The sequence below is a fragment of the Melanotaenia boesemani genome, chromosome 8 (assembly GCF_017639745.1).
Source record: "Melanotaenia boesemani isolate fMelBoe1 chromosome 8, fMelBoe1.pri, whole genome shotgun sequence".
NCBI lineage: Eukaryota > Metazoa > Chordata > Actinopteri > Atheriniformes > Melanotaeniidae > Melanotaenia > Melanotaenia boesemani.
Genome location: NC_055689.1, coordinates 31,923,795 through 31,948,397, shown reverse-complemented (window position 1 = coordinate 31,948,397; position 24,603 = coordinate 31,923,795). Strand labels below are relative to the sequence as shown.

Genomic DNA, 24,603 nt, shown 5'->3' with positions numbered 1-24,603 from the left:
TGATCTCTAAACTTAATAAAATCAAGCATATTTTTCCTGGATGTGTGACTGTCCTTCACCTTTCTTGGCAACTCTTTTGGATGGGTGTGCTGGTGGAGATGCAGCTTAGTGTCCAGTTTGAGGACAGCTAAGGAGGACATGACCAAGGGCAAGTTTTTACAATTTTAAAGATATCACGCTCAGATCAAGCAGATAAAATAATAAGGATAAATAATCCAGATTAGGTTTATCATTAGTTCATCTTTCTGTGATTTTTTAATTAAAATGACCTCTTTAAGTTTTAAAATGACTGTGATGTAACTTCACACATTCTATCTAAAATCTAAATCTTAAATTACTTTCGCTTTTCCCCTTAACTGAGATTATGAAACCATCAAGAATGTACAATAGCCCCAAGATGTTAACGGTTTCACTCAGTGTCTTTTAGTATTTAAAAAACATGATATATGAAAAATTAAAAAAAAATACAGAAGCCAAACGCAGTTGTTCCTGCAATTAGTTGTGATTATGTTATCTGGAGAATAAGAATTAATTATTTTAATTCAAGATAATAAAGCTTTTTATATGATTGGAAGTTATATTTTCTCATTATACCGAAAATGGTTATGAACTTTGATTTCTCTAAATCACCACATGTTTAAGGTGAGTTTGAGAATGAGTAGTTAACACCCACTTTAACTGGTAACCTAATTAAGACAACTAGTCAAAAGCTATAACAGTACATTATTTTGTAACTCCCTGGCTATCGCTTTTCTGAGGTTTAAAGAAGAAGAAGAAGAAGAAGAAGAAAAAAAACAGAAGAAGAAAGAGATTTTGTTTTATCATAGTTTTTAAAATAAAGATAAATTATTATATTATATTATATTATATTATATTATATTATATTATATTGAAGAAAATTCAAAAGCATGGCTCTTTCTTAAAACATTTTGATAAATAAGTAAAATGTATTTTTCCTGTTCGCTTTTTTTAAAGACAAATATTCCTTTTTGAAAAAATAAAAAAAAGTTTGATGGATGCAAATTTCCCTTGTGCTGATCTTTTTTTTAATATATAAATTCTATGCATGATATTTGATCCATGCATTTTTAGACCTACTGCATCACAATGTGGTAAAAATGTTGCTCAAACTTTGTTCTATTTTATACTTGTTTTCTGCCTTCTGGGGGATAGCTGTTTCACTACAACAATTCGGACATATTATATGGCAACATAACGTACATTTGTACAAATTACTTTTGTTATTACATTTTGTTCAAGACTATTTTCTGTCCATTACATCTTGGGTCAGGCATTAAAGGGATATGTGTGCCACATATTCATGTAGGCTGGGTTAATTTGCATATTCACAGAACACAGAATACTTAATGAGGCAAAATGTAGAGTTACATCAAAGTCATTTTAAGGCATATTAAGGTAAATTAATGTAAACAAAAATATAAAAGCTCTTAATAAAAAGAAAAACTGGTGTAAACATACTAATCCATGTGCTTTCAATTTTAAAAAACCTCATCCAGGGCCTGGTTAAAATGATAGAGGTTCTCATCAGTAAATAAATTAAACATCCAAGGATTTAGGGTTTCTCTTGATTTTGTCCTTTAATGTGAAAGGAAAAGAAATTTCCAGTCTAATTATAGATTTTCAGCCTTGATGCTTTAAATAAGTGATGAAATCTCACTAAATTCCAACCAGATATTCAACCAGATAATAAATAATGCAGATGTTCCTGAAAAAGAGGAGCTGCAGATTAAATGAACAGATATAGACAGTGTTGATGTGACCTTCCACAGCCAATTTTCTCACACAGAAAAACGTGTGACAATGTGCTTCCTCATCTTTGTTATCACATCTTTCTAACCCACACAGAAATCCTGCACAATCCATCTGGAAAGACAGAAGACGTGGTTCTAAAACAAAGATAACAGAGCAATATATAAAGTATTGAGATTGGTTTGAGGACCAGCCCCAGACTGAAAAAAACAACAGCAACTCACATGGAAAACATTTGGCAACCAGAAAAGCTGAAAATAATTCTACTCAGACTGTGTGAAAAGCCCAGACTTCCCATCTCAGCTCAGATTACCACCGAGTGTGACCCATCACGTTTTGTTCTTGCATAAATACTGTTTGGCGTTTACACCGAAGTTACGCGGATGACAACCTCTCCTGAATCAGCATCCTGGCTGAGGTTGTTTCGGGGCACCAGCCCGGGGCAGAAGGGTGTCAAACAGAGGCAGGTCCATGGCTGTGACCCAAGGTGAGTGGGGTGTAGGGGCCCGCTGGGCCCAAAGGTGGCCAAGGGTAGCCAAAGCGTCCTGGGGGCCAGTGAGGAGTGGCCAGTGCTCGTCTCCTCCATGTCCTTGGCTTTGTTGTAACTTTGAACATCCCAGTGAAGGTTCACAGCCCGCCAGCGCATGAAGACGTTGTACACGGCTGCCCCCTCATGGACAATCAGCCCTGTTACAACGACAAAGCAAACACTCAGCTGTTACATGATATTTAGAGGGATTGTCATAAAATATGATGTAATATACAGAAGTTTAATTTCTTTATATTGGGAGGAAACAGGAAAACGTGCCATGATTCATTAGAAAGTAAGTAAACATGACAGTATTTATGCCATATGGAGCAAAACCAGTTTGTATAATGCAAACAAGCTCTATATTTAATTCAGAACCCAGAAACAAACAAACAAACAAACAGCAGAAACTGTTTTACACTGTTTCCTCATTTCCAGTTATTCCTGCTACTATTTACCTGCTATCCTCACTAAACCAACTCCAATGATGAATAATGGTGTTGTCATGGATAGTTCATTATGGACTTACCATATAGAGCCTGAATTAACACTACAATGTGCAGTTGGATTGTAAACCTCCTGGATGGGATATAAATGCCTTGAAGACCTCTGTAGATCAGCTAAAGGGTAAGCTATCCATCACAATTTACTCCACAGTAACACACTATCGTTCCTGAGAGACTGGTGACAGTATAAGTGATAGAGCTCGGAGGAGCCGGAGATCTAGAGGAGTTTTAAGGATTATAATACTGAGGTCCAGGTTCTCATTACTCCACCAGAACTGTTACAACTGATTTTCAGTCCAGTTCTTGTGTCTTTTTTTAATACTTCTGTTCAGGTTGTTATTGTTGCTTAGTCTGTCTAACCCTATTCGAAGACTAAGGACTAAAATGATTTAATAATGACGTGAGAGACAGATAACAACTGATTTATCTCAGGTTATTGCTACTACTGTAAAGGTTCTTCTAAAAGTTGTTACTTCTGCATTTTGACTGTTTTTGTATATTTTTAAAAAAAAATTTCTTTCTTCTCTTTTTTCTTTTCTGCTTTATCTTTCAAACATGTGCAAGTAACACAAAAGAGTAAAATGAAAAGAAACAGGTAAAAACAAAACAAATACATACATAAAATGAAAATAACACAACAAACAATAATATAAACCCAACATGTCTGAAACAGAGTAGGTTGAAGCATAAGCTTATTTACATCTACCCCAAAACAATAATGACTGTAGTTTTCCATGTTTTGTTATAATTTTGAGGTTATATTTGCCAAACTTTTAAACCAAAATGATATCCTAATAAAAAACTTCTTAGTTAAAAAACAGAGAGCATACTTTCTTTCTCCCAGGACCAACTGCTTTAAACCAGATAAAATATGCAGATGTGCTGTAACATCCCACTGGGTGTCTAAACCATTAGATATGTGACTGACCCCAAAGGATAGCTATGTGGTGTCCAGACTCACCCACACAGACCAAGTCCATGAAGCCATACATGCCATAGCAGATCTGGAAGAGGACATCGCGGCGCTGCCACATTGCCTGGGGGCTGAGAGCCGACCACAGCAGCCAGGAGATGCTGGCCACCAGGAAGAGAGAGCCCAGGAACACTGCAATGATCTGCACCTTCTCCACCAGGGTGATGGTGATGGACTGCCACTAAACACAGAGGAGAGGCCACATGTGAGCACCAAAAATACCTGAGGCTGCAGGTCTGTCCACTGTTAACATTAGATCCTACAGCTTAATGTCCTCTGAAGTCTTCTTGCATATTTTTTGTATATTTTTTATGAAGTCATCAGAACCAGTTTAGTTGCTTGAAGCTGCCATGATAAAACATGTGTAGCTGAGGTGTGATTTTGTGTATTTTTGTAGATTCTAACAAAAGCTAGAAAGGGTGAGCCTTAAGAATTATAATCAGATGAGAAGAAAATGCTGATTCAGCTTCTCTCTGAAACAAATTTGACCAAAGAAATTTAATTAAAGTCATGATGATGGAAGAATCATCCTCCATCCTGTTAAAGTAGCAACTCAGAGTTGTTCTCATCACTATGTTCAATTAAGCAGGATTTAGTGGGCTTGGAGCCTCGTTTATACTGACTGTATATGCAGAAACAAGGTCTGAAGTTTATACTGAGCAGCCACTTTATCAGCTCCACCTGTTTAACTTCTTGTTAACACAAATATCTGGTCAGCCAGTCACATGGCAGCAACTCAGCACATTTAGTTATGTAGACGTGGTGAAGACAACTTGCTGAAGTTATTCTGAGCATCAGAATGAGGATGAAAGGAGGATTTAAGTAACTTCGAGCATGACATGGTTGTTGGTCTGAGTATTTACTGGGATTTTCACACACAACCATGTCCATCCCTATAAGACCACAGTGTAGCATCTTCTGATGCTACTTCCAGCAGGATAATGCACCATGTCACAAAGCTCAGATCATCTCCACCTGCTTTCTAGAACATGACGATGAGTTCACAGGACTCTAATGGCCTCCACAGTTACTAGATCTCAGTCCAGTAGAGCAGCTTTGGGATGTGGTGGAACGGGAGATTCTCATCATGGATGCAGTTGACTAATCTGCAGCAGCTGTGTGATGCTGTCATGTCAATATGGAGCAAAACCTGCATCACAGGCCATGTGCATATTTACAGAAACTAAAGAAAAAGAGTTGTAATAATCTGGAAATGGTAAATTACTGATACAGCTGGTGAGCATGTGGTGTTAAACCTCTACATCAGCTGTTGTGATTTTTTAATGAGCAAATGTTCAGGAAGAAGTTAGATATTTAACTACAACAGCATCTCTCCAGGCTTTTTTTTTCCCTTTAACATCAGAAAAACTAACTTAAAAATAAAAATAAAAAACAAAAGACCCAGAAGAAGTGATGATGAGTCAATTTCATCATCAAAAGAAAATAAAGAAAAAAACTATTTATATATATTAATACGTGTTTACGTTGTCTGCAGTCCCACTTAATTACTTAATAGCCTCTCAAAAAAATCCACTAATCATAGCAGGATGTGTTAGGTGAAAGGGTGGGATGAAAATCACAAACAGCTCCACACTGCCCTGAAAAGAAGCTCCAGATAGAGTAAAACCTCCCAAATGAGAAAGAGATAAATGGTGAAAATGCACCATAAGGAAGGTAAAGGTTGAGGAGAAACAAATCAATAAACAAAATAAAATAAATGAAATAAAAGTTCAATGTAACAACAGAAAGAATGCGTTAGAAGTAGATCTAAACTTTGAATATCTTCATGACTGCAGCATCAAAGGGCTCCTTTTAGAAGAAAAGACTTTGGGAGGACTTTGTTGACAGAAACTAAAGCTTTGCTCGGCCTCAGCTGTTCAGCTGCCAGTGACTCAACTTCCATCTGGAGTGAGCAGATATGAAAAGGCCAGATTGTTCCTCAGCATAAGAGACCATCCAGAATACACATATTTCAAGCTGCACGAGTCTGTTCATCTTTGAGGAAAAATAGAGGATTGGAGGAATTCTGATGCTCTGAATTCACAACAGAGACGTAAAATCTTTTCAGCTACAAGAAACGACCATCTTTATCTGGACTGTTGGAAGTACACAGTAGCTTTTACAGTTCAGTGGACCAGAAATGGGAAGATTTAACAAACATCTGGGTGCACACAAAGCAAACTGAATACAAACCTCTTAAACTAAATAATCATAACATGTCCTACTTTAAGTCTACGCGCTAATGGTGCGTTCCAGCTGTCTCCGAATTCCGAACAGTCGAGAGTTGGTGGCTTCATTACCAGGTTGTTGATGTTCCAGCTGCACAAACTCAGAAAAAACAGATGCCTCCAAAACAGCCAGTTTGTGAGCATCTACAAACGCCATGTAACAACTAGAAAACTACAAATCTATTGGTAAAATGTGCACCGTGAGAACAGCAGCCAGTTTATGTGATAATGAATAATAAACAACACATAGACATAATTTTACACAAACGGAATTATCGATAACAACTTACTGCTGGTTACACTAGAAACTTAACGGACACAAAATATATTGTAAATAATTTTAATAAAGACAACAATGGGCTACGAGTTTACTGGGCGCAGCTATCTTTAAATCTGGAATCTCGGGGTCCTTTGGAAGTTACGAGTTCACCTTTCATAAAAACGAGATCGCTTCGTCATTTTTGGCAAAAATTCCTCAAAATTCCGAGTTCGGATGACAACTGGAATGCACCATAAGCCCCGTTTCCACCAATGAATCTCAATCCGTTCCTAAAGGGCGGAGCTTGACATGCTGCAGTCTGTTTATTGGTTGAAAGAGTCGTCACTTCCTGTGCGGCTCTGCACTAACAAAGCTAACAGCATAGGTACGGTTTGGTGGGGACGCTACACATATCCAACCGCACCAAATCCACCTGTTGAACAGTGTTATACTAGTTACTGAAAAAAGTAACTAGTTACAGTTACTAGTTACTTCATTCAAAAAGTAACTCAGTTTTGTTCATTACTTACACCAAAAGTAATACGTTACTGTTAAAAGTAACTTTTTAGTTACTTTTGTAAAAGAACATTCTTAAAATTCTCCCATTAATATCCTTATAACTTACTTACAATGTTGTACAAAATATAATATGACCTTAAACACAAAGTAATGAGGGTGGGGGGTGCTTGGGGCTCACTGTCCTCTGGTTTGCCTGGGGTGTCCCCCACGGGGCATGGTGGGTGGGTTATGTGTGACGTGACTGTGTGATAGTGAGTGCTTGTGGGTACGGCTCATGAGAGGGTGTGAGTGTGGGGTTAAGTGGGGTGGAGATTGGAGTAGGTGGAGGGTGGGGGAGGGGGGTCGATGGCGCCCTGGTTCCCGGGGTGTGCAGCTGGAAAATTGGGGAAATACTAACCTCCCAAGACCCGAGCTTTAGTTCAGCTTGCATTTAAGATTTCTTCTACCTATTTAGGGTTTGGAGGAACTAATATAATATCAGTAAACTGTATGTGTATATTTCAGGTCAGTCAAAATTAACACGTTAATCCAAACAGAATATTTAATGAGATAATTTTCTTTTCACACATCCATACCAATGCATGGCGTACAACGAAACTTAGATTGAGCAATGCGTTTACAGCTTATAGAAACACAAATACCCTCAATACAATAAAAAAAAGTTTTATTAAAATATTTATAAGAACAAAATTAGATTAAAATTAAAAACACAACAACATGACAACATTTAATTAAATGAAACAACAGTTATGCAGATTGTCTTTGCACTGACTGCTTTCTGTGTCTCTGTGGCTGTGGTATGTCCACCACTCTGGGGTAGAAGCTGCTCTGCAGCCTTTTTTACGGGTTTTAGGAGTTCTGACTCTGCCTGAGGGAGGTGTGGTAAAGAGGGAATTCCAGGGTGTGTGGTGTCTCACAGGATGCTTGTGGCTCTTGTGAGGAGGCGACTCTTATGGATGTCATCCAGGTCCAGTAGGGAGGCACAAACAATCCTCTCAGCCGTCCTCACAACCTGTTACAGGCCCTTATTTCTGCATCCAGAGCACCACAGGGTATAACAGTAGGTTAGTATACTCTCTGTTCTACACTGATAAAAATTCTTAAGGAGCTTCAATGGAAGCCTCCAACCTTTTAGCTTCCTCAAGTAAAAGAGTCTCTGTTGGGCTCTTTTAATGAAGCAGTTGGTGTTCAGGCTCCAGGTTAGGTCTTCAGCAATGTGTACCCCCAGGAACTTGAAGCTTGACCCTCTTTCCACTTTTCCCCCTTCCCACACAGATTGTCATGGTGTGTTTTAATGTTTTTCCTAAAATCAATTATGATTTCATTTGTCTTCTTAATATTCAGAAGGAGATTGTTGCTTTTGCACAAGGTAGTCAGAGACTGAGCGGGATATATGCAGGATGACCCTTTTCATATATCACACTCTTCTCAGGATGAGAGTTCTTATTCTCATTTATGCCATTAAATACACACCACCTAACTTTCTGACCTCAAACCTCTGCGTTCTGGGCTTGTTTGATGGTGGATTGACCTCTATAATGTTCATTTCTGGAGCCGTCGCTGTCCAGCAGCGTCCCGAGGTAAAGAAACCACACTATATAACTTTATCATCTGTGAAGCTGAATTTCACTTTATGCATCACACGCAAGCAAGCGGCCATTTTGAATGTGGCTGATTCCGCAAAGAAACACAAGAGGACGTTATCGGAGGAAGAGAGGAAAAAAGAGAAAGAAGCAGAACAAGAGATAAATTTACTGGCTGGAGAGATCTCACAGTACAGGTAGCCGTCGGTAGGGGGCGCCACTGAGAAAATCTGCTAAAGTTCTGTAGTACACCTTTATACCTTACATGAACCTTACATCTTTTAACTCCTCAACTTCTACTGCCACAAATATGCTACAAACCTTTTCTTGTCTTTTAAAAAAAATGTTATTACATTTTATCTAACTAACAAATAAAAATAATGATTTTGTTTGATTTACTTTTATTTCTGTATTATTTCTTATAATTTTTTATTTATTTATTGTTCTTAATTTACTTTGTATTTAATTGTGTTTTATTTAATTCTAGTCTTTTTTATTTTCTTATTTTTGTACTATTTAGTTTTTATATGACTGTAAATAAATTAAGGCGGTTAACTGTGGGGTTGAGGGGGCTGGAGCTTGAAGTCAAAGCAGCTGTTAACAAAACATCTGTCTCAGTGTGTTTACCTGCCACGGTCTCTTCATGTTGATGGCGATGACCTGGAATCGGTAGCAGCAGAGCTCGCAGGTCCAGCAGCCTCGCTCGCTGATCCACTTCAGCAGGCACTGCTGGTGGGTGTACCGCACCGAGCCGTCACACCGGCACGGGTTCAACAAGTCGCCCTGTACACCAGACAAAAGAAGAAAACTCAACTATGAACACAGAATGAACCATAACTCAATGTACAGTTTTAACTTTAGACACAAATATAGCAGACGGCAAACACACAAGCTACATGGTCTGACATCTCTGATTTTCTTACTTTAATATTACAATTTTCAACTTTATTTATAAGAAAAAAAAAAAAAAGAAGAGAGAGAGAATGGGAAACAGAGAGATTAAATCTGCAAAGCTAATCTGTTAGCATTTGTTGACACTGAAACAGAACGTGGCCACAATGTTTTTTTTTCTATTTTAGCTTAAAAAAAAGTTTATATATATATATATATATATATATATATAGAGAGAGAGAGAGAGAGGCTATGTAGATTAATTATGCCACTGAAGACATCTTTGAACAATCTAAGTAACATTCAGAAAAGTGTGATTTCTAGTGTGAAGAAAGTCTGTCTCAGTTTTGACAGTAGTTTAATGTAAACTGGACTTCTGACCATTTATGCTGCAGTTATTGGATACTCTGAATTGGTTTCAGCTCTCAAGCTACAGATAATTTCAAAGTTTGAAGACTGAAAGGTCATATTTCATTATTTTATTTATCATTTTTATATTTTTATCTAAATGTTTTCTTTTACTTATTTTATTTTGATTTTATTTCTTATTTTATTTACATATTGTTACCTTCATAACATAAATGCCTAAGTCATATTTTTGCTAAGTTGTGATAACTGTACTGTCCTATTCTTCCTGATTGTACATCATTGCTTATAAAACCTTAAAGTATGATTTAGGTAAGTATGCTTTGAGGCTAACAATATTCTATTTATTTCAATTTATTTACTGGTTAACACTTATTATTTCTATTTATTTACTCATTAACACACTCACTACAACTTATGAACCATAATAGATATCCCCCCTTTTACTTCGTGTTCTCCTTAGAGCTTCTCTAAGGATCCCATGGGGTACGTGTACCCTCATTAAGAAACATTGGCCTAAACATGATAATTGTCTGAAAATGATTCTGTGAAATTGACAACAATGTACTTTTTCCACATTGTTTCTGGCACTTCATAGAGCTGACTGGCAAACATCTCAGGGACGACAGCAGCCTTTTCCGGGGAGTTGTCATGGCGACCCTCTTCTTTAACGTCTGTGACAGAAAACCTTTTACTCAAGCAGCTCACATTTTAATGCAAAAACAGCAAAACAAGAAGCTATCAAAGCCATTTCAATCACATTGTGTCATGTTTTTATCTATTTATTTATTTGTTTGTTTGTTTACCAACCCTTGTCTAACCAGTGATAGATGAGGCCTCTGGCATTACAGGATTAGAGAGAAACTGTCTGAGTTTGGGTCAATACTGGAACAGCCTGTCTAGGATTAATCTTAAATCCATTTTCATCATCTATCTGTCAACTTTTCCATCATCAAGAAATCCTTGTTTTTCGGCCTTGGCTTGGCTTGATCCCCCCCCAGCATATAATTTATCAAAGAAAACACATGACTTTTTCACCATTGGGCCATACCAGCATCACTCAAATCAATGATCATTCCTCAAAGCTGCAACACTCGTGGATATTAATGGCAGGATGCAGCATGACATTAATCATCGCAGCCATATCTATTTGTTCTCTTTTCTGTTTTTTTCTTTTCCTTCCTGGAGGCATTCCTCAAGCAGACATTACTGCAGCCCTGACCTGCCGGCTGGGCCGTGAGTGGCATATTAATAGTACATTAAGGTCAGTGGTCAGAGAGCTCATTTTTCATGGTGTCATATTAACCTTGTGGGTTTAAAAGGACCTCGGAGGCTCCAACTTGAATGAGCTGAGGCAGGTCAACCCTCCACTGAAGCACAGTTTAATAAAAAACAACATCAAGGACTATTTCAGTATGTTTTTCAATTCTCTGAGGACACTTTGTTAAAAAAAGGAACACAGTTCCCCTTTCTTTTAGTGCACTAGAGGAGAGAAGGTGAACAAGGCAGAAATGCGCAAAAACAACTATATTTCATGGAGAGATGGTAGATATATACTGAGGATTTTCAGATGAAAAATTTTAACCGGTGATATAAAGTTGGCATGACATGTGACCCGCCCACATTAAAACATCCTAGTAGACCTGGAGTTATGATCATTTTAACACAAAGCATCAGTAACTCACATTTTCTCCTCAAAGCGACTTTAAATTCTCATTCTGGACCTCTTCATTCTACCCCCTTATCTGAAGCGAATGTGTATTTTGCAGCTGAAAGTTAATTGAGTCAATTACAAGCTCCTTATGAAGAAAGATAATAATTTATTAAATTCAAACTCAGTGGTGCTCCAGCTTGCTTGTTCTGGCAAGTTTTGAGCATCCACCATGTCTTTCATCAGCAAAGAGTTCCGGTTTTAACGGTCTTTATCAAGAGAGGATCAAGGAGGCCACTAAGTGGATTTGATCAGACAACTTTGATTACAAATAACACTAATAATAAAAATGTCTGAAGTTGTAAAAGTTCTCTTGTTCTGGAGCTTTAACAAAGACTTCATGGCAGCTGAACTGAGAGATATAAATGCAACGAGGTGCACTGGAAAGATCTGAGTTTGGAAAGCTCTGTCAAAGGACTCAGGAGAGGTAATATCTCAGAAACTTCCAATGCAATATTACTTTTTTCAACTTTATGTTTGTTCAAACCTGGTTTAATCAAAACATTTAGTTCAAGGTCCAGTTACTAGCATCTTGAAAGCTTCCAGCTACAGTGAATTCTAACGTTGATATGCTCAGAACAATAAATCACACTGATTCCTTACATAAAAAATTGAAACCTACATTCAATAGCCATTTGATCAAGTCCATCTTGTTAGCACTGGGTTGGACTCTCATTTTAATTCTTGGTCTTACAGATTCAACAAGATGTTGGAAACATTCCTCTGAGGTTTTGCTCCATATTGACATGACAGCATCAAACAGTTGCTGCAGATTTTTCGGCTTCATGATGCTTGGATGCATTCTGCAAGTACAGAACTCGTTGTCATGTTCTAGAAAGCAGGTGGAGATGATCTGAGCTTTGTGACATGGTGCATTATCTGATTGGAAGTAGCATCAGAAGATGCTTCACTGTGGACATAAAGGGATGGACATGGTCAACAACAATACTCAGGTAGGCTGTGGTGGTTTAACCATCTAACCAAGGCAGGATGGATCCACGTTTCCATGATGTTTCCACCAGATTCTGAGCCTAGCATCTGAATGTGGAGCTGAAACGGAGATTCATCAGACCAGCAACGTTTCTCCATCTTCTATTGTCCAGTGTTGGTGAGTGTGTGTGAATTGTAGCCTCAGTTTCCTGTTCTTAGCTGACAGGAGGCACCCGGTGTGGTCTTCTGCCGCTGTAGCCCATCTGCTTCAAGGTTGGATGTATTGTGTATTTAAAGATGCTGTTCTGCAGACGTTGGCTGGAACCAGTGCTTATCTGACTTCCTGTTCTCTTTCTATCATCTCCAACCAGTCTGTCCATTCTCCTCTGACCTCTGACATCAACAAGACATTCTGGTCCAGACAACTGCTGCTCACTGGATATTTTCTCTTCTTCAGACCATTCTCTGGAAACCCTACAGATGGTTGTGTGTGAAAATCACAGTAGATCAACGGCTTCTGAAATATTCAGACCAACAACCATGCCACATTGAAAGTTGCTTAGATCCCCTTTCTTCCTCATTCTGATGCTCAGATTTAACTTCAGCAAGTCATCTTCACCATGTCCACATGACTAGATGTGCTGAGTTACTGTCGTGTGATTGGCTTTTTAGATATTTTGTTGAAAAAGTAATTAAGGTGATCATCAGGTGACAAGTTTTTTTTGTTTTTTTACCAGCTGCTCTCTAGATTAAACATTTTCTGAACATTTCTTTTTAACCTTTGTTTGGGGAACAGGTTAACGTTTAAAAATTAATGTTTGATTAACATTTGAAGTAATTCTCTGGATCAGCCCACCTTTTCTGGGGCTTATTAATGTCACATTCTTACTCTGTCCACACAGATAAATATTCACTGCGTCAGAACAATGTTTCGCAGTCTTTTTGATAACCGGTGTGCTTTTCCAGCCTGCGGCCTTGTATCAAAATCAAATATCAGTCTGGACCCGGAGGCTGAGCTATTAGATTAGCTCTGCTAATAGGCTGTATTCCACAGTCAGAAGACAGGATATTCACTTAGGCGTTTACTACCCTGACTCCTCTTTCCTTTAAGCTCCGGCAGGGATGAATCGTCCCCCATCGGGCCTCACTGTCACGAGTAAAACAGGCCTGCAGAGTGTCAGATTTCTGAGATGGTTGGGCAAAGTGTCCATTCGTCCCCTGCAGGTTCCACATCTGTCCATCCACTTCCAGGAAGACCTGCAGACAGACTGATGCATCGCCTGGGGACAATATTTATCTTAAATGAATTATGATCCAATCGTTGCCATCCTGCTGTTGTTTGATAAATGTGAACATTTTATTCTAATGTGACCAACTTTATATGATTGTAATAAGAATTTAACTTGAACTGACTTTGCACAAGGACAAGAAAATATAATAATCATTTTTCTCAAATCTTATCTACATGTCAGTGCACTTTTTTAAATGTTATAATTACTTTTACTTTCCTATTTCCTGTTTTTAATCTATCTCATAATGTTACAATTTGAATTATTTATATAAGATTTGGACCTTTTATGCATCCTAACTGTATCAAGAGTAAAAAAGAAAAGCTCTAATGTCATTTCACTTCTCCTCTCATGTCTCTTGTTTCATAAAAATCATGCTTGAGCATCTGGATTTCAGTTTGGAGTGTACAGAACACAAAAGTTCTCCATCTTGAGCACATTTAATGCACTTTAAATAGCATTGATTTGACCTTTGTTGCACTTTAAGATAATATTTCCAGGGTTACACTTTGACCTCTGACCTGAGACCTTGTGATGGTTTTGTGTAACTTTAGAAGCCCTGCTCAGGATCTTGATGAGCAAAGATCTTTTGGATGAATCAGCAGATTATTTCCTTTTCTTTAGCTTTTTAAATTTATTCTATTTTATTTATTTAACCTTTAGTTTACCTGAGACTGAAACCTATAAAGTAAGAACCTCTTTAAAAACAATGCCCTGGTCAAGCTGGCAACCCAGGTAACAACAGCCAAATTACAAACAACATAAAAATGACTATAAAACAGATAAGAATTTAAAGAAAGATCAAGCAATAATAACAATAAAACACATCAGACTCTATGGCTAACAGTAAAACTGTAAAAACTGTAAAACTGTAAAAGTTCAAGTTTTTTTGCAACCCGTTCCAGGTGACCGGGGCAGGATACTCCTTCCCATTTCACTCCTGATATCAGGAACAGATAAGAAATGACTGAAAATTATAGCTGCAAGTTAACTTTAGTTTAAAACTACTTGCAAGTGTAGGTGGGAAGAATACCCAGGATGACTTTGTGTATGACATATATAGAAAGAGAAGGTCAGCCAACACTAACAGTGAGTTAAAGGTCTGAGTTTTACTGTCAAGATTTTTGAAAATGGTTCATTTTGAAACTCAAAAATCTCTCTTCAGTAATGTTAAACCAGCCCTGAGTTAACCTGTTCTGGATTAGACCGCCTATGAAATTGGGGGCTATACCTAGATTCTCCTGACCCTAATCAATGATAGAGGTGTCCATCAATATTGGCCAATGGCTTCCTGAGATATTTACCTGCATAACAACTCTATTAAATCTTCTGGATACCTGCTCAGGTTCACTTTTTACCTTCTGCTTCTGCACAGTTCCTTATCAGACATTACTTTTCCTCATTCCTACATGAACTGGACTGCCATTGATAATCATTTACACTTTCTACTGTATTCCAGGTGAATTTAATCTGGCACAGTAACACATATCTTGATTCTGACACTTCTGTTGTAATGTCTCAGCTTTCTTCTGATACCAAGTTCATACATACAGCCCTTGTTACTGTGAAGATATACTTCATTTAGGTTGGTTATGTCATTTCAGACAGGAGGAATAAAAAAGGGTTAATAGATGGGGTTAGCTTACTTTGCTGCTGTAAAAATGTGGACTGAGTCCTTAAACAACATTATCCCTGAGGGGATAAGGATTATAGTCCTCCATGAATCCTTGACAGGGTTGCAGAGGTTTTCAGACCTCATATAACAACACAAGACAGTGTTAACTGCACCTGAATATGAGTCTGTGCAGGCAGACATGGAGGAAGTAGTAATCAGATCAGTGTGGTTTTACTTTTAACAGAATTGTATCAGTTTAGAAACTATATATATTGTCTTTTATGAATTTTACATGAAGCAGAAATGCAACAGATGCTTCAGCTGCTAATTGTTATATTCATGTTTAAATTGAAGAAAAAGACCACAAATCAAACCCCCACATACATGCCTAAGCATGCTAAATATACTGTTACAAATGGAGATGATTTTGCACCAGATTTTAGCCCTAAGTCACGACTTCTTTTACAGCAGATACTGAGGCAGAAATCAGATTTTGTCAAATACAAGTACAGAGGTGTAAAAATGCTCAGTTCAAGACAGAATTTTGCATTTACGCAAAAGTTTTGTGTCACAGCTTGTTGTGATGGAACTATTATTTATGTTTACTAGAGGTTTTAAAACAGTCCTGTAAGGGAGATTGTTTTAAAGTAACAAGCTGTTATATAAAGTGAGTTAATAAGTTATAAAATGTTTATATTAATTTCAAGGTTTACCATCTGGGGGCTTTTTAGTTCAGATTTGGAACTTCTGACTTCAGGACCATGGACAGCGCATGAGCTTTTCCTTGCATCTCCCTGAAACATTCACAGTGATACATATTTAATATCAAAGTTTTCTGATAGTGCATCTTCCCAACAGGACAGCTAAAATCTGTCCAATAAGGCCAGCTGCCAGCACGTGAACTGTGGAGCAGCAGCTCAGCAGGTTTGCCTCACCTCATTCAGATGAGCTGCTGTCAGTCAGCTTCCAGCTTCACCCAACTTTCACCATTTAAAAACCCAGAGATTTACTCTGATACCCCGGGAGACATATCCAGATGCTGAACCATGCACATGCTGGTGTGAGGGGAAAGCAGCAGCCTGTGTAGCATAGACCTTACCTGTTCTGCACCTTGGAAGCAGATCCGGCAGCTGGGAGTGGGGATGCAGTTCTCGCTGCTGCAGTTTGAATGCATCGCCTGCGTCTTGCAGGATCGACCCCCGACCGCCCCTTCCTCACTGGAAATATTCCCTCCGTTGTCCTCCGCGCTGAATTTGTCCGCGTTTCCCCCACGAGCTTCCCCGCAGCTCCGGCCCTCCATGCAGCTCTGTGCCTCACCTTCCTCCTCCTCTCCTCGCTGAGCCTCGTCCCCATCGTCGGGTTGCGGACGTCCTTGGGAGCCGAGCGGATCGTTTTCTTCCCAGGTGTGGCTGTGGGTGACGGCGGAACCTCCCATCGCCTCCCTGCAAGCTGGACCCGCATCTCCCTCCTCTGTGCTCATAATACAATGAAAAGTCGAAATAAAATTTCATAGATGCCACTCGACGAGCTGATACAACATCCACCACCACTGCGACGCAGAGATGCAATGCTGCCTTTAGGCTCCCAGATCACGGCGCTGTAGGCAAATGATGCCTCTGGTCCGTGCTCCCTGAAGCCGAATCTACAGAATAACAGCCTCGCAAAGCTGCACATCAGCAGCCGGAAATCCCTGGTGCTGCGGACCGTCGGTAGGCTGGAATCGCCTCATGCGCTCCGGAGACCCGGGGAGCATTTCTACGCAGCCTCCATGCATCGCAACGAAACGCAGCTGCTCCGAAGCACCTAAATCCCCTTCTTCCTCTTCCCTTCCTCCTCCTCTTTTGCAATCATCTGAATGAGACTGAAACTCTCCAGATGGGAGGACTGCTCACTCTGCTCACAGGAGCTCTTGAGCAAAATTCCTCCCCAAGTCAGTCGCAAGTTGTCTGAGGAGTTTTGCACTCTCAGGAAGCAGCAAAGAGCATTTCTCCAGGGAAATTGCCAATCAATCACATTATTATCCCATTAATATGATGGAGTAGATACGTGTCCAGAGCCACAGACAGGCACTTTGCTGGAAGAAGGGGGTGGGGGATGCGCTGCATCACAGCCAGCAACAGCCTCCCAGTCAGCTGCCTGCCTGACACGCAGAATATTTTATCCGGTGAGATGTGGCGACCCGCAGCACCCTCCCCGGGTTAAAGGAGTCACCTGCGGTGTTATAGATGTTCTCATTATGACTGATGGGGGTTTAAAGCTCTCTGGACCTCTTAAAGAGAAACTACAAATAGAACAATGAGACGCAAGATTTTCTCAAAATAGTTGATGAATTCTGGGATCTGGTAAATTAAATTCAGTTTATTTTTAGATTTTTATATACCTTATTTTATATTTTCACTCCTAATCAAACCATTGCCAGTTCAAAATCGGCTTAGTTCACAAAATTATGGAAACCAAAATTAATCTTTTAATTAAAAGGAGATTTATTCTCTTTTTTTTCACATTGACACAATGTTCTATGCTAAACCACTAAATTGTGGTAAAACAGCTTCTTTTTCACCTTGAATTTACAGCTCCTTTCACAATGACCTCTGTCAGAGTTGTGAAATCACCAACTCCACTCCAGTCTTTTTTCCCTACAGGATCTGTTTCTTTCGAGGTCACTCAGACTCAAACCTCTGGAGAACATTATTACCATAATGTAACAGACAGTAAATAGCCCCAGAGCTACACTAGAACACACTGTAAATCCAGGTCAGACTACAACATACCAAACTGGTAGAAAATTACTGGAATGGCAGTTTTATTCAAAAGTATTTAGTTTTCTCTTGTTTGCAATTCAACAACAGACAGTTGTGCTTTAATGTGTTAGTGGTTGATGTTTAGAGCCGTTGCTTATAGGAGCTTTGAACGAAGTTAACAAGTTTAGTATAGTCAGGTGCCCTGATGCTGCAGCTAATAACAAAGTCAAAAATGCAATTTAAAAACAAAGCATCATTTATTCAGTCAGTGTATTTGGGTTAGTCACAACGTCAGACACTCAAATATTCTTTGAAGCCAAGTAAAGTGATAATTTTCCATATGTCCATTTTAAACATGACAGTCAAATAATAATCAATTATATTATATTATATTATATTATATTATATTATATTATATTATATTATATTATATTATATTATATTATATTATGATTTTCTTTTTGGGGGTGTGGGTCTTTTAAATGCTGCTCAAAGGGATTTCTAACAGGGTTAACCTGCTCCAACAATTATTTCTGTTAGACTGAATACAAAAAGAAGAAAAAAGTGGAGGCATGGTATTTATTTAGTAATGAAATTCCACAGTTTAGGAATGAATCCAGCTATTGGTACCACACTACCTTGTAGGAAAACATCATTGATTTAGTCTGTCAGGAGAAGTTGAAACATTTTGGATGAAAGCCGTACATCCATCTTTTATTTACAGTTATAGATTTTACTCCATCCTCTCCTTCTATAGAAATCTGTTAGTTTTAGAGAGCACTGTAAAAAGTCAGTGCAAACATTGAGCTTTGGTTTCTCTGCTGTATTTGCTGAGCAAAAGCCAGAGCCCTTCAGACTAGAATGGTTCTGAGGAAGCCTAAAACAAAGTAAGCAGTATAGAAACGATATGCCAAAAACTGATTAATGAAGACATCATCTGACTGGTGGTTAAAGTCTGTTTCCAAATGTGGCTGCAATCATTTGAGTTTTAGGATTAAACGGTGCTTAACCAAACATCCTAAACCTTTTATTATCTTATTAGCAGCACAAAATGCCCAGAAAACATTACAAATTCCATCCCATTAGAAATGGATTGGTGAGAATACAAATAATTCAGTCACATTATAATTTAATGTGTGAGCTGCCAATCCAAGTCTCTTTGTAAAATCTTCTTGCCCATAAGTGCCTGCATTATTTTCTCTCAGTCAACAGCTGCCCTTCCTCATTCATTGTAAGTGGTGAATAGATATTTTGCAGTTTTCGCCCCTGAAGAAAACCAGTGAGTAAGAAGAGTCAGGAAATTAGAACCGGGGGATTTTAGAGTGGGAATGAATAAGAATACCCATTACTCCAGGACACTTACTTAACCCTTTAAGTACCATAGTATAAATGACAAGTGTATTTTGCATTGCCAGACGTAAAGGCTTAAACAGTTCATCTTTAAGGGAGGAAAAGTCCAACTGCAAAGGTTAAATCACACTTGCGCATTCTCCAATGTATGTTTTTATTTCAGGTGGATTCATACATAACGCTATTAGAATGACCGACAAAAAATATGTCATTATCAGGACATCCCTGATGCTCCTAGTATTTTATCATCCTCCAAATGGACCCGATAATAAAGTTCAAGGAGCCTCAGTTGACAAATCATTTGTTGGAGGAGACTGCTTTTCCAAGAATACTAGAATACTTTCTTCTTTTTTTTTTTTTTTTTTTTTTTTTTGAGGATGTCTTTTGCTTTCCGGGGAGCAGGCCAGTAATGGACTCTAATGCAGCAAAGGAAATTATCCACTCATGTCCAATCACTACCTACGAGGCACCGATCAATGCCAGGTCCCCAGGGCTCAAAGGGAGACCAGGATCATGCTGAGAGTAGGGAGGGCTGGGCGAACTGCTTCCGAACACGTTTTGTTTAGGAGTGAAGACTGACTGACATAATCCCTGAATTTATCTGTTGGGTTTTACCTTCTCTCTGATACCATGGCGCCCGTCATATGCATATTTTAAAAGTTCTCTATTAGCTGATATGCATTTGGGTTTTATTCTTCTTGCACAGGGCTTATTTGTAAAACTGTGACCATAACGTCTCACTAATAAATGAAGAAATCTCTGTAGGTCTGTCACCATTTGGTCTAATTAAAACTTGATTGGTGTTTTTGGTTGAGAATGGATGGTTGGCAAGAGCAGTGGTCTCTGGTGTCACCCAGGCTGGTGTTGGGTTTAATTATGGCTCACTGGAATGACCCCAAATATGCTCGCCCAGCTCAAAACAGAACAGACGTACAAATACTAAAATTGTTTTGAGAATGGATTTGAGGATAGAAGCTATTTTTGCACAAAGATGGAGAAATTAGGGAGCATTTATGCAGATTAGACAGCTGAAGTATGGTTCTGTATCAGTGCTATCAGATACTAGGCTGAGTTACCTAACTAGCTAAGTGGCTACACCAATCAGGGATGGAAATAGAAAGATGTCTTTCCACACACACGCATCGATTTGCAATGTCTCTACCGGTTTGAAGTCAATTTCTGAATGATTTTGTCATTTGTCATCCTTTAAAATTATTGACATTTGGCTGCACATTTCTAGAAGAAGTTTTGTTTCTGTGCAAGTACAACTACTAATGTTATGAAAGGCTATTAAGCTGATGTTAGCATTGAGCTACGTAGCAGTGCTAATCTAGTTCTAGCTCTAGTCTAGTTCTAGTTATGTTAGCACTAGATTACTTTTAAGATAATGTGGATAAACCGTGTCATATTTAGTTTTATTTAGGGCCTACGCATCAACTCAGTTAATCAAGATTTCCATATTAGAGTTGAAAATAAACTCTAACTACCAGGTGGCTAGCAAGGTTGCTAGTTGATTTTAAAGTAGCTACGGTTGAAAATGTGGATGAATATATATCCTGTAACCAGTCTGATTTTGTGTAGGAAGATATAGGAATGAGTTAAAGACTTTTTCATAAAGAGGAAGGGCACAGATCAGGTCAAGACAGACCCCAGCCCCATTATCAGCTCCCAACATGAAGCTAGCCACATGATCCGGTCTACCACCACTATAGATCCAGATAGCCAGTAGATCAGAACTGATATTTTTTCTACTATCACATCAAGCTTCAAATACTGCACCACAAAATGACCTTTCTATGGACCTTTTTGAACTTGTTACAAATATTTCCACTTGGTGATCCAGATTATTAATATAAAAATGTTTTATTTCTTGTTTATCTCTAATGCAAGGATCACCAACTCTGGTACTAAAGGGCTACCATTTTGCAGGCTAGAGTATGTCCCTGCTGCAACACACCTGACTCAAATCAGTGGCTCATTAACAGGGTGGTGATGCAGACGTTGACAAGTTGTTGGAGAACCATATAAATTGAATCAGGTGTGTTGCTGCAGGGAAACATCTGAAACCTGCAGGACGGTAGCCCTCGAGGACCAGAGTTGGTGACCCATGCTCTACTGTGGCCACAGTTATCACAGCAGTGGATGTGAATGTGTGTTAGAGAGGGGAACTCAATCACAAGAGTGGGGCAAATATGCAAAATATGACCGTCCCAACTAGATTCCTGAACTTATTGATCATCTTATCTTAAATGCTCACGTCCAAACTAATTCTCATTTGAAGTTTCAACCCTCTGTTATGAAAGGACTATATCGGCATTTCTGACTTGAAGTCATAATAACCGTGCCTCATGCTTTCTGGTTGGTGACGTCCTTTGTGAGACCAGAAACTGGAAAAACACACAAAACCAGAAAGAAATTTCCAACTTTAATGAGTTTACATTAAGCAAGGAAAAAAAATGCTTGCTTCAACTTCTCAAATCAGTAATATTTCCCTCTTTTCATATATTGGTGAAGATTTTCAGTCATCCAAGTCATGGTAATTGTAAGCAATTGAATAAAAGACACTGGACTTCAAACTTTTCCTCTGCTTCAAGGCTCCAGATATTTTCTCAATGTTTTCTGATAATTACGAGAGCATTTACAACCAGTAACATGTCTGTTTTGAATAGATTCTGGTCATTATTAAACACTACAGGTCAAACAGTAAGCTGTCAAAATAATCTGCTTTCATTCATTTCAAGGACACAATTTACAACATGAGAAAAACATGCTGATAAAATGTTTTTTTATAAGCTGTGAGCAACATAATGTAGCTCAGGACACAGTTACTGTTATCCCATAGTAACATCTGGTTTGAAGTGACTCTTCCATTGATGCACATTAAAGCTCAAGTCTTTAGCTTTAAGGAAGTAATCTGATTTCATTATCTGACACATCCGGTTTCTGCAGAACCAGAAGCAGCAACATCAACTAAATTGATGCACTACATTCCTGAAGAAATGTACTTTATTTTATCCTGTCTAGGTTTTCTTTACTATCTTTAAAAAGCAGCATTCTTTTAAGTTATTGACCATATGGAGCTGTACTTAGTTTAATGTGTTTCATGTAATAAATGCTGAAACCGCCTCTCCAGAGTTCTCTCCTCAGATGTCTGAAGAATTGCTCCACTAATGAATGAATACATAGACTACTTTCTTTAAGTTGTTCATCTTAACACCACTTTTTAGATCTACATTGATGGACTTCCATCCCTTTTTTAAATAAAGTTTTATTACAACAGTATGTCTGGTGGTCTCTGTTCTTTTTGTTTTACCATTGTACAAAAAAAAAAAAAAATGAGACAGTAGTTTGAAAGGGGCCTTTTGGAGTTCATGTTCATTGTTTGTTTGTTTGTTTGTTTTTTGTTTTTGTTTTTTTTTTGCTGGTATTCTGGCAATAAAAGTCAACAATAAACTCAGCAGGATTTAGATCTGTATAATATGTACCGTCATCTTATTAAAGGGATGTTCCAGTCTGGAGAAAAGTCATAGGCTGACTGAAAAAACATTATTATCCTAGAGCCATGCTATAATAATTTACAGAAAACAGTCTAGGGAGTCAATCAGGACTGAGTCCAGTTTGACCCATTAAGTCAAATCAATTTATTGGACTGTTTTCTAGCACAGATTTGGCTTATCTAATCCAACTTTAACAACATTAAACTCTTGTAAAAACACAGATAAATATGAACTAATGAAGGATAAGTGCTAGATGAGAACATAAGTCACAGCTCATGTCCAAAATGACCAGCATCAGCCCTCAGCTGCAGTCAAATGGCCAATCTAGTTGAAAGTACCACCTCCTCCAGTGACTTCCACAGTACTAATGCCTCTCAGCCATCAGCCCCATTCCTCTCCCAAGTCGTCCTGATCAATTAGTCTCCTTCTCGCTGTCGGCCTGTCTGCATGGCCCCGCCTCGTCCGTTTTTCCTGTTGACCCTCTCACACAACAGCGTACAGTGCGGGCAGAGTGCCCTAAACCTCTGAAACCATTGCGCCACAAACACACTCTCAGTCTGCAAAAGGAAGTGGAAAGCCTGCCAAAGATAAAGTGGAGGACCACAAACAAATGGAGTAACTGAGCTCATTATTATGGCAGTGTGGTGGGCCAGCATCCTGCTGAAGGCCGATCAGCTTTCCATGACATCATCTGCTTTAGGCTCAGTGTTATTGATAAATCTGACGTACTCATAAGAACTGGAAGTGATGAAAATGGGCTCAAATCTAAAAAAATGTCATTTTAAAGTGGAAACTAGCTTTTGCTTAGAGAAAACTGGGAGATGACAACTAACAAGTGTGAAAATAAGAAGAATCTAGTTTTTCTGATAGCTGAAAGACTCCTGCATCCCCAAATTTTAGAATTGTTAATGAGGAAGTCAACCTTGCTGGTACCAGGTTAACCCCCCTTTATAATTTTGGGTGTCATATATTGAACAAGGTGATGGAAACATTCCTCATAGGTTTTGCTCCATATTGAGATGATAGCATCACACATCAACGATGAGAATCTCCTGTTCCACCACATCCCAAAGCTGCTTTATGGGATTGAGATCTGGTAACTGTGGAGGCCATTAGAGTCCAGTGAACTCATCATCATGTTCTAGAAAGCAGGTGGAGATGATCTGAGCTTTGGGACATGGTGCATTATCCTGCTGGAAGTAGCATCAGAAGATGCTTCAATGTGGACATAAAGTGATGGACATGGTCAGGAACAATACTCAGGTAGGCTGTGGTGGTTAAACCATCTATCCAAGGCAGGATGGATCCATGTTTCCATGATGTTTCCACCAGATTCTGAGTCTAGCATCTGAATGTGGAGCTGAAACTGAGACTCATCAGACCAGCAACGTTTCTCCATCTTCTATTGTCCAGTGTTGGTGAGTGTGTGTGAATTGTAGCCTCAGTTTCCTGTTCTTAGCTGACAGGAGGCACCCGGTGTGGTCTTCTGCTGCTGTAGCCCATCTGCTTCAAGGTTGGATGTATTGTGTATTTAGAGTTGTTATTCTGCAGACTTTGGTTGGAACCAGTGCTTATCTGACTTCCTGTTCTCTTTCTATCATCTCCAACCAGTCTGTCCATTCTCCTCTGACCTCTGACATCAACCAAACATTCTGGTCCAGACAACTGCTGCTCACTGGATATTTTCTCTTCTTCAGACCATCTCTGTAAACCCTAGAGATGGTTGTGTGTGAAAATCCCAGTAAATACTCAGATCAACAACCATGCCACGTTTAAAGTCACTTAAATCTTGTTTCTTCCTCATTCTGATGCTCAGTTTGAAATTCAGCAAGTCATCTTCATCATG

General features: G+C 38.8%; 1 protein-coding gene across 1 annotated transcript; it reads right to left on the bottom strand.

Moving 5' to 3' along the window:
* Positions 1-1,044: 1,044 nt before the first annotated feature.
* Positions 1,045-17,246, bottom strand: march11 (membrane-associated ring finger (C3HC4) 11). The gene is made up of 4 exons (XM_041992735.1): positions 16,269-17,246; positions 8,995-9,150; positions 3,767-3,959; positions 1,045-2,457 (listed from the first exon to the last, which is right to left on the bottom strand). Exons 1-4 carry the CDS (start codon positions 16,647-16,649, stop codon positions 2,135-2,137), a joined length of 1,053 nt encoding a protein of 350 aa, XP_041848669.1. The 5' UTR covers positions 16,650-17,246; the 3' UTR covers positions 1,045-2,134.
* Positions 17,247-24,603: the final 7,357 nt, after the last annotated feature.

Excerpts from the sequence above, each read along its gene's own strand:
- march11 (XM_041992735.1), bottom strand. The coding sequence starts at position 16,649 with ATGAGCACAGAGGAGGGAGATGCGGGTCCAGCTTGCAGGGAGGCGATG. Across the intron at positions 3,960-8,994 it reads ACATGAAGAGACCGTGGCAG|TGGCAGTCCATCACCATCAC; the intron begins GTAAACACACTG and ends CTCTGTGTTTAG. Across the intron at positions 2,458-3,766 it reads CATGGACTTGGTCTGTGTGG|GGCTGATTGTCCATGAGGGG; the intron begins GTGAGTCTGGAC and ends TCGTTGTAACAG.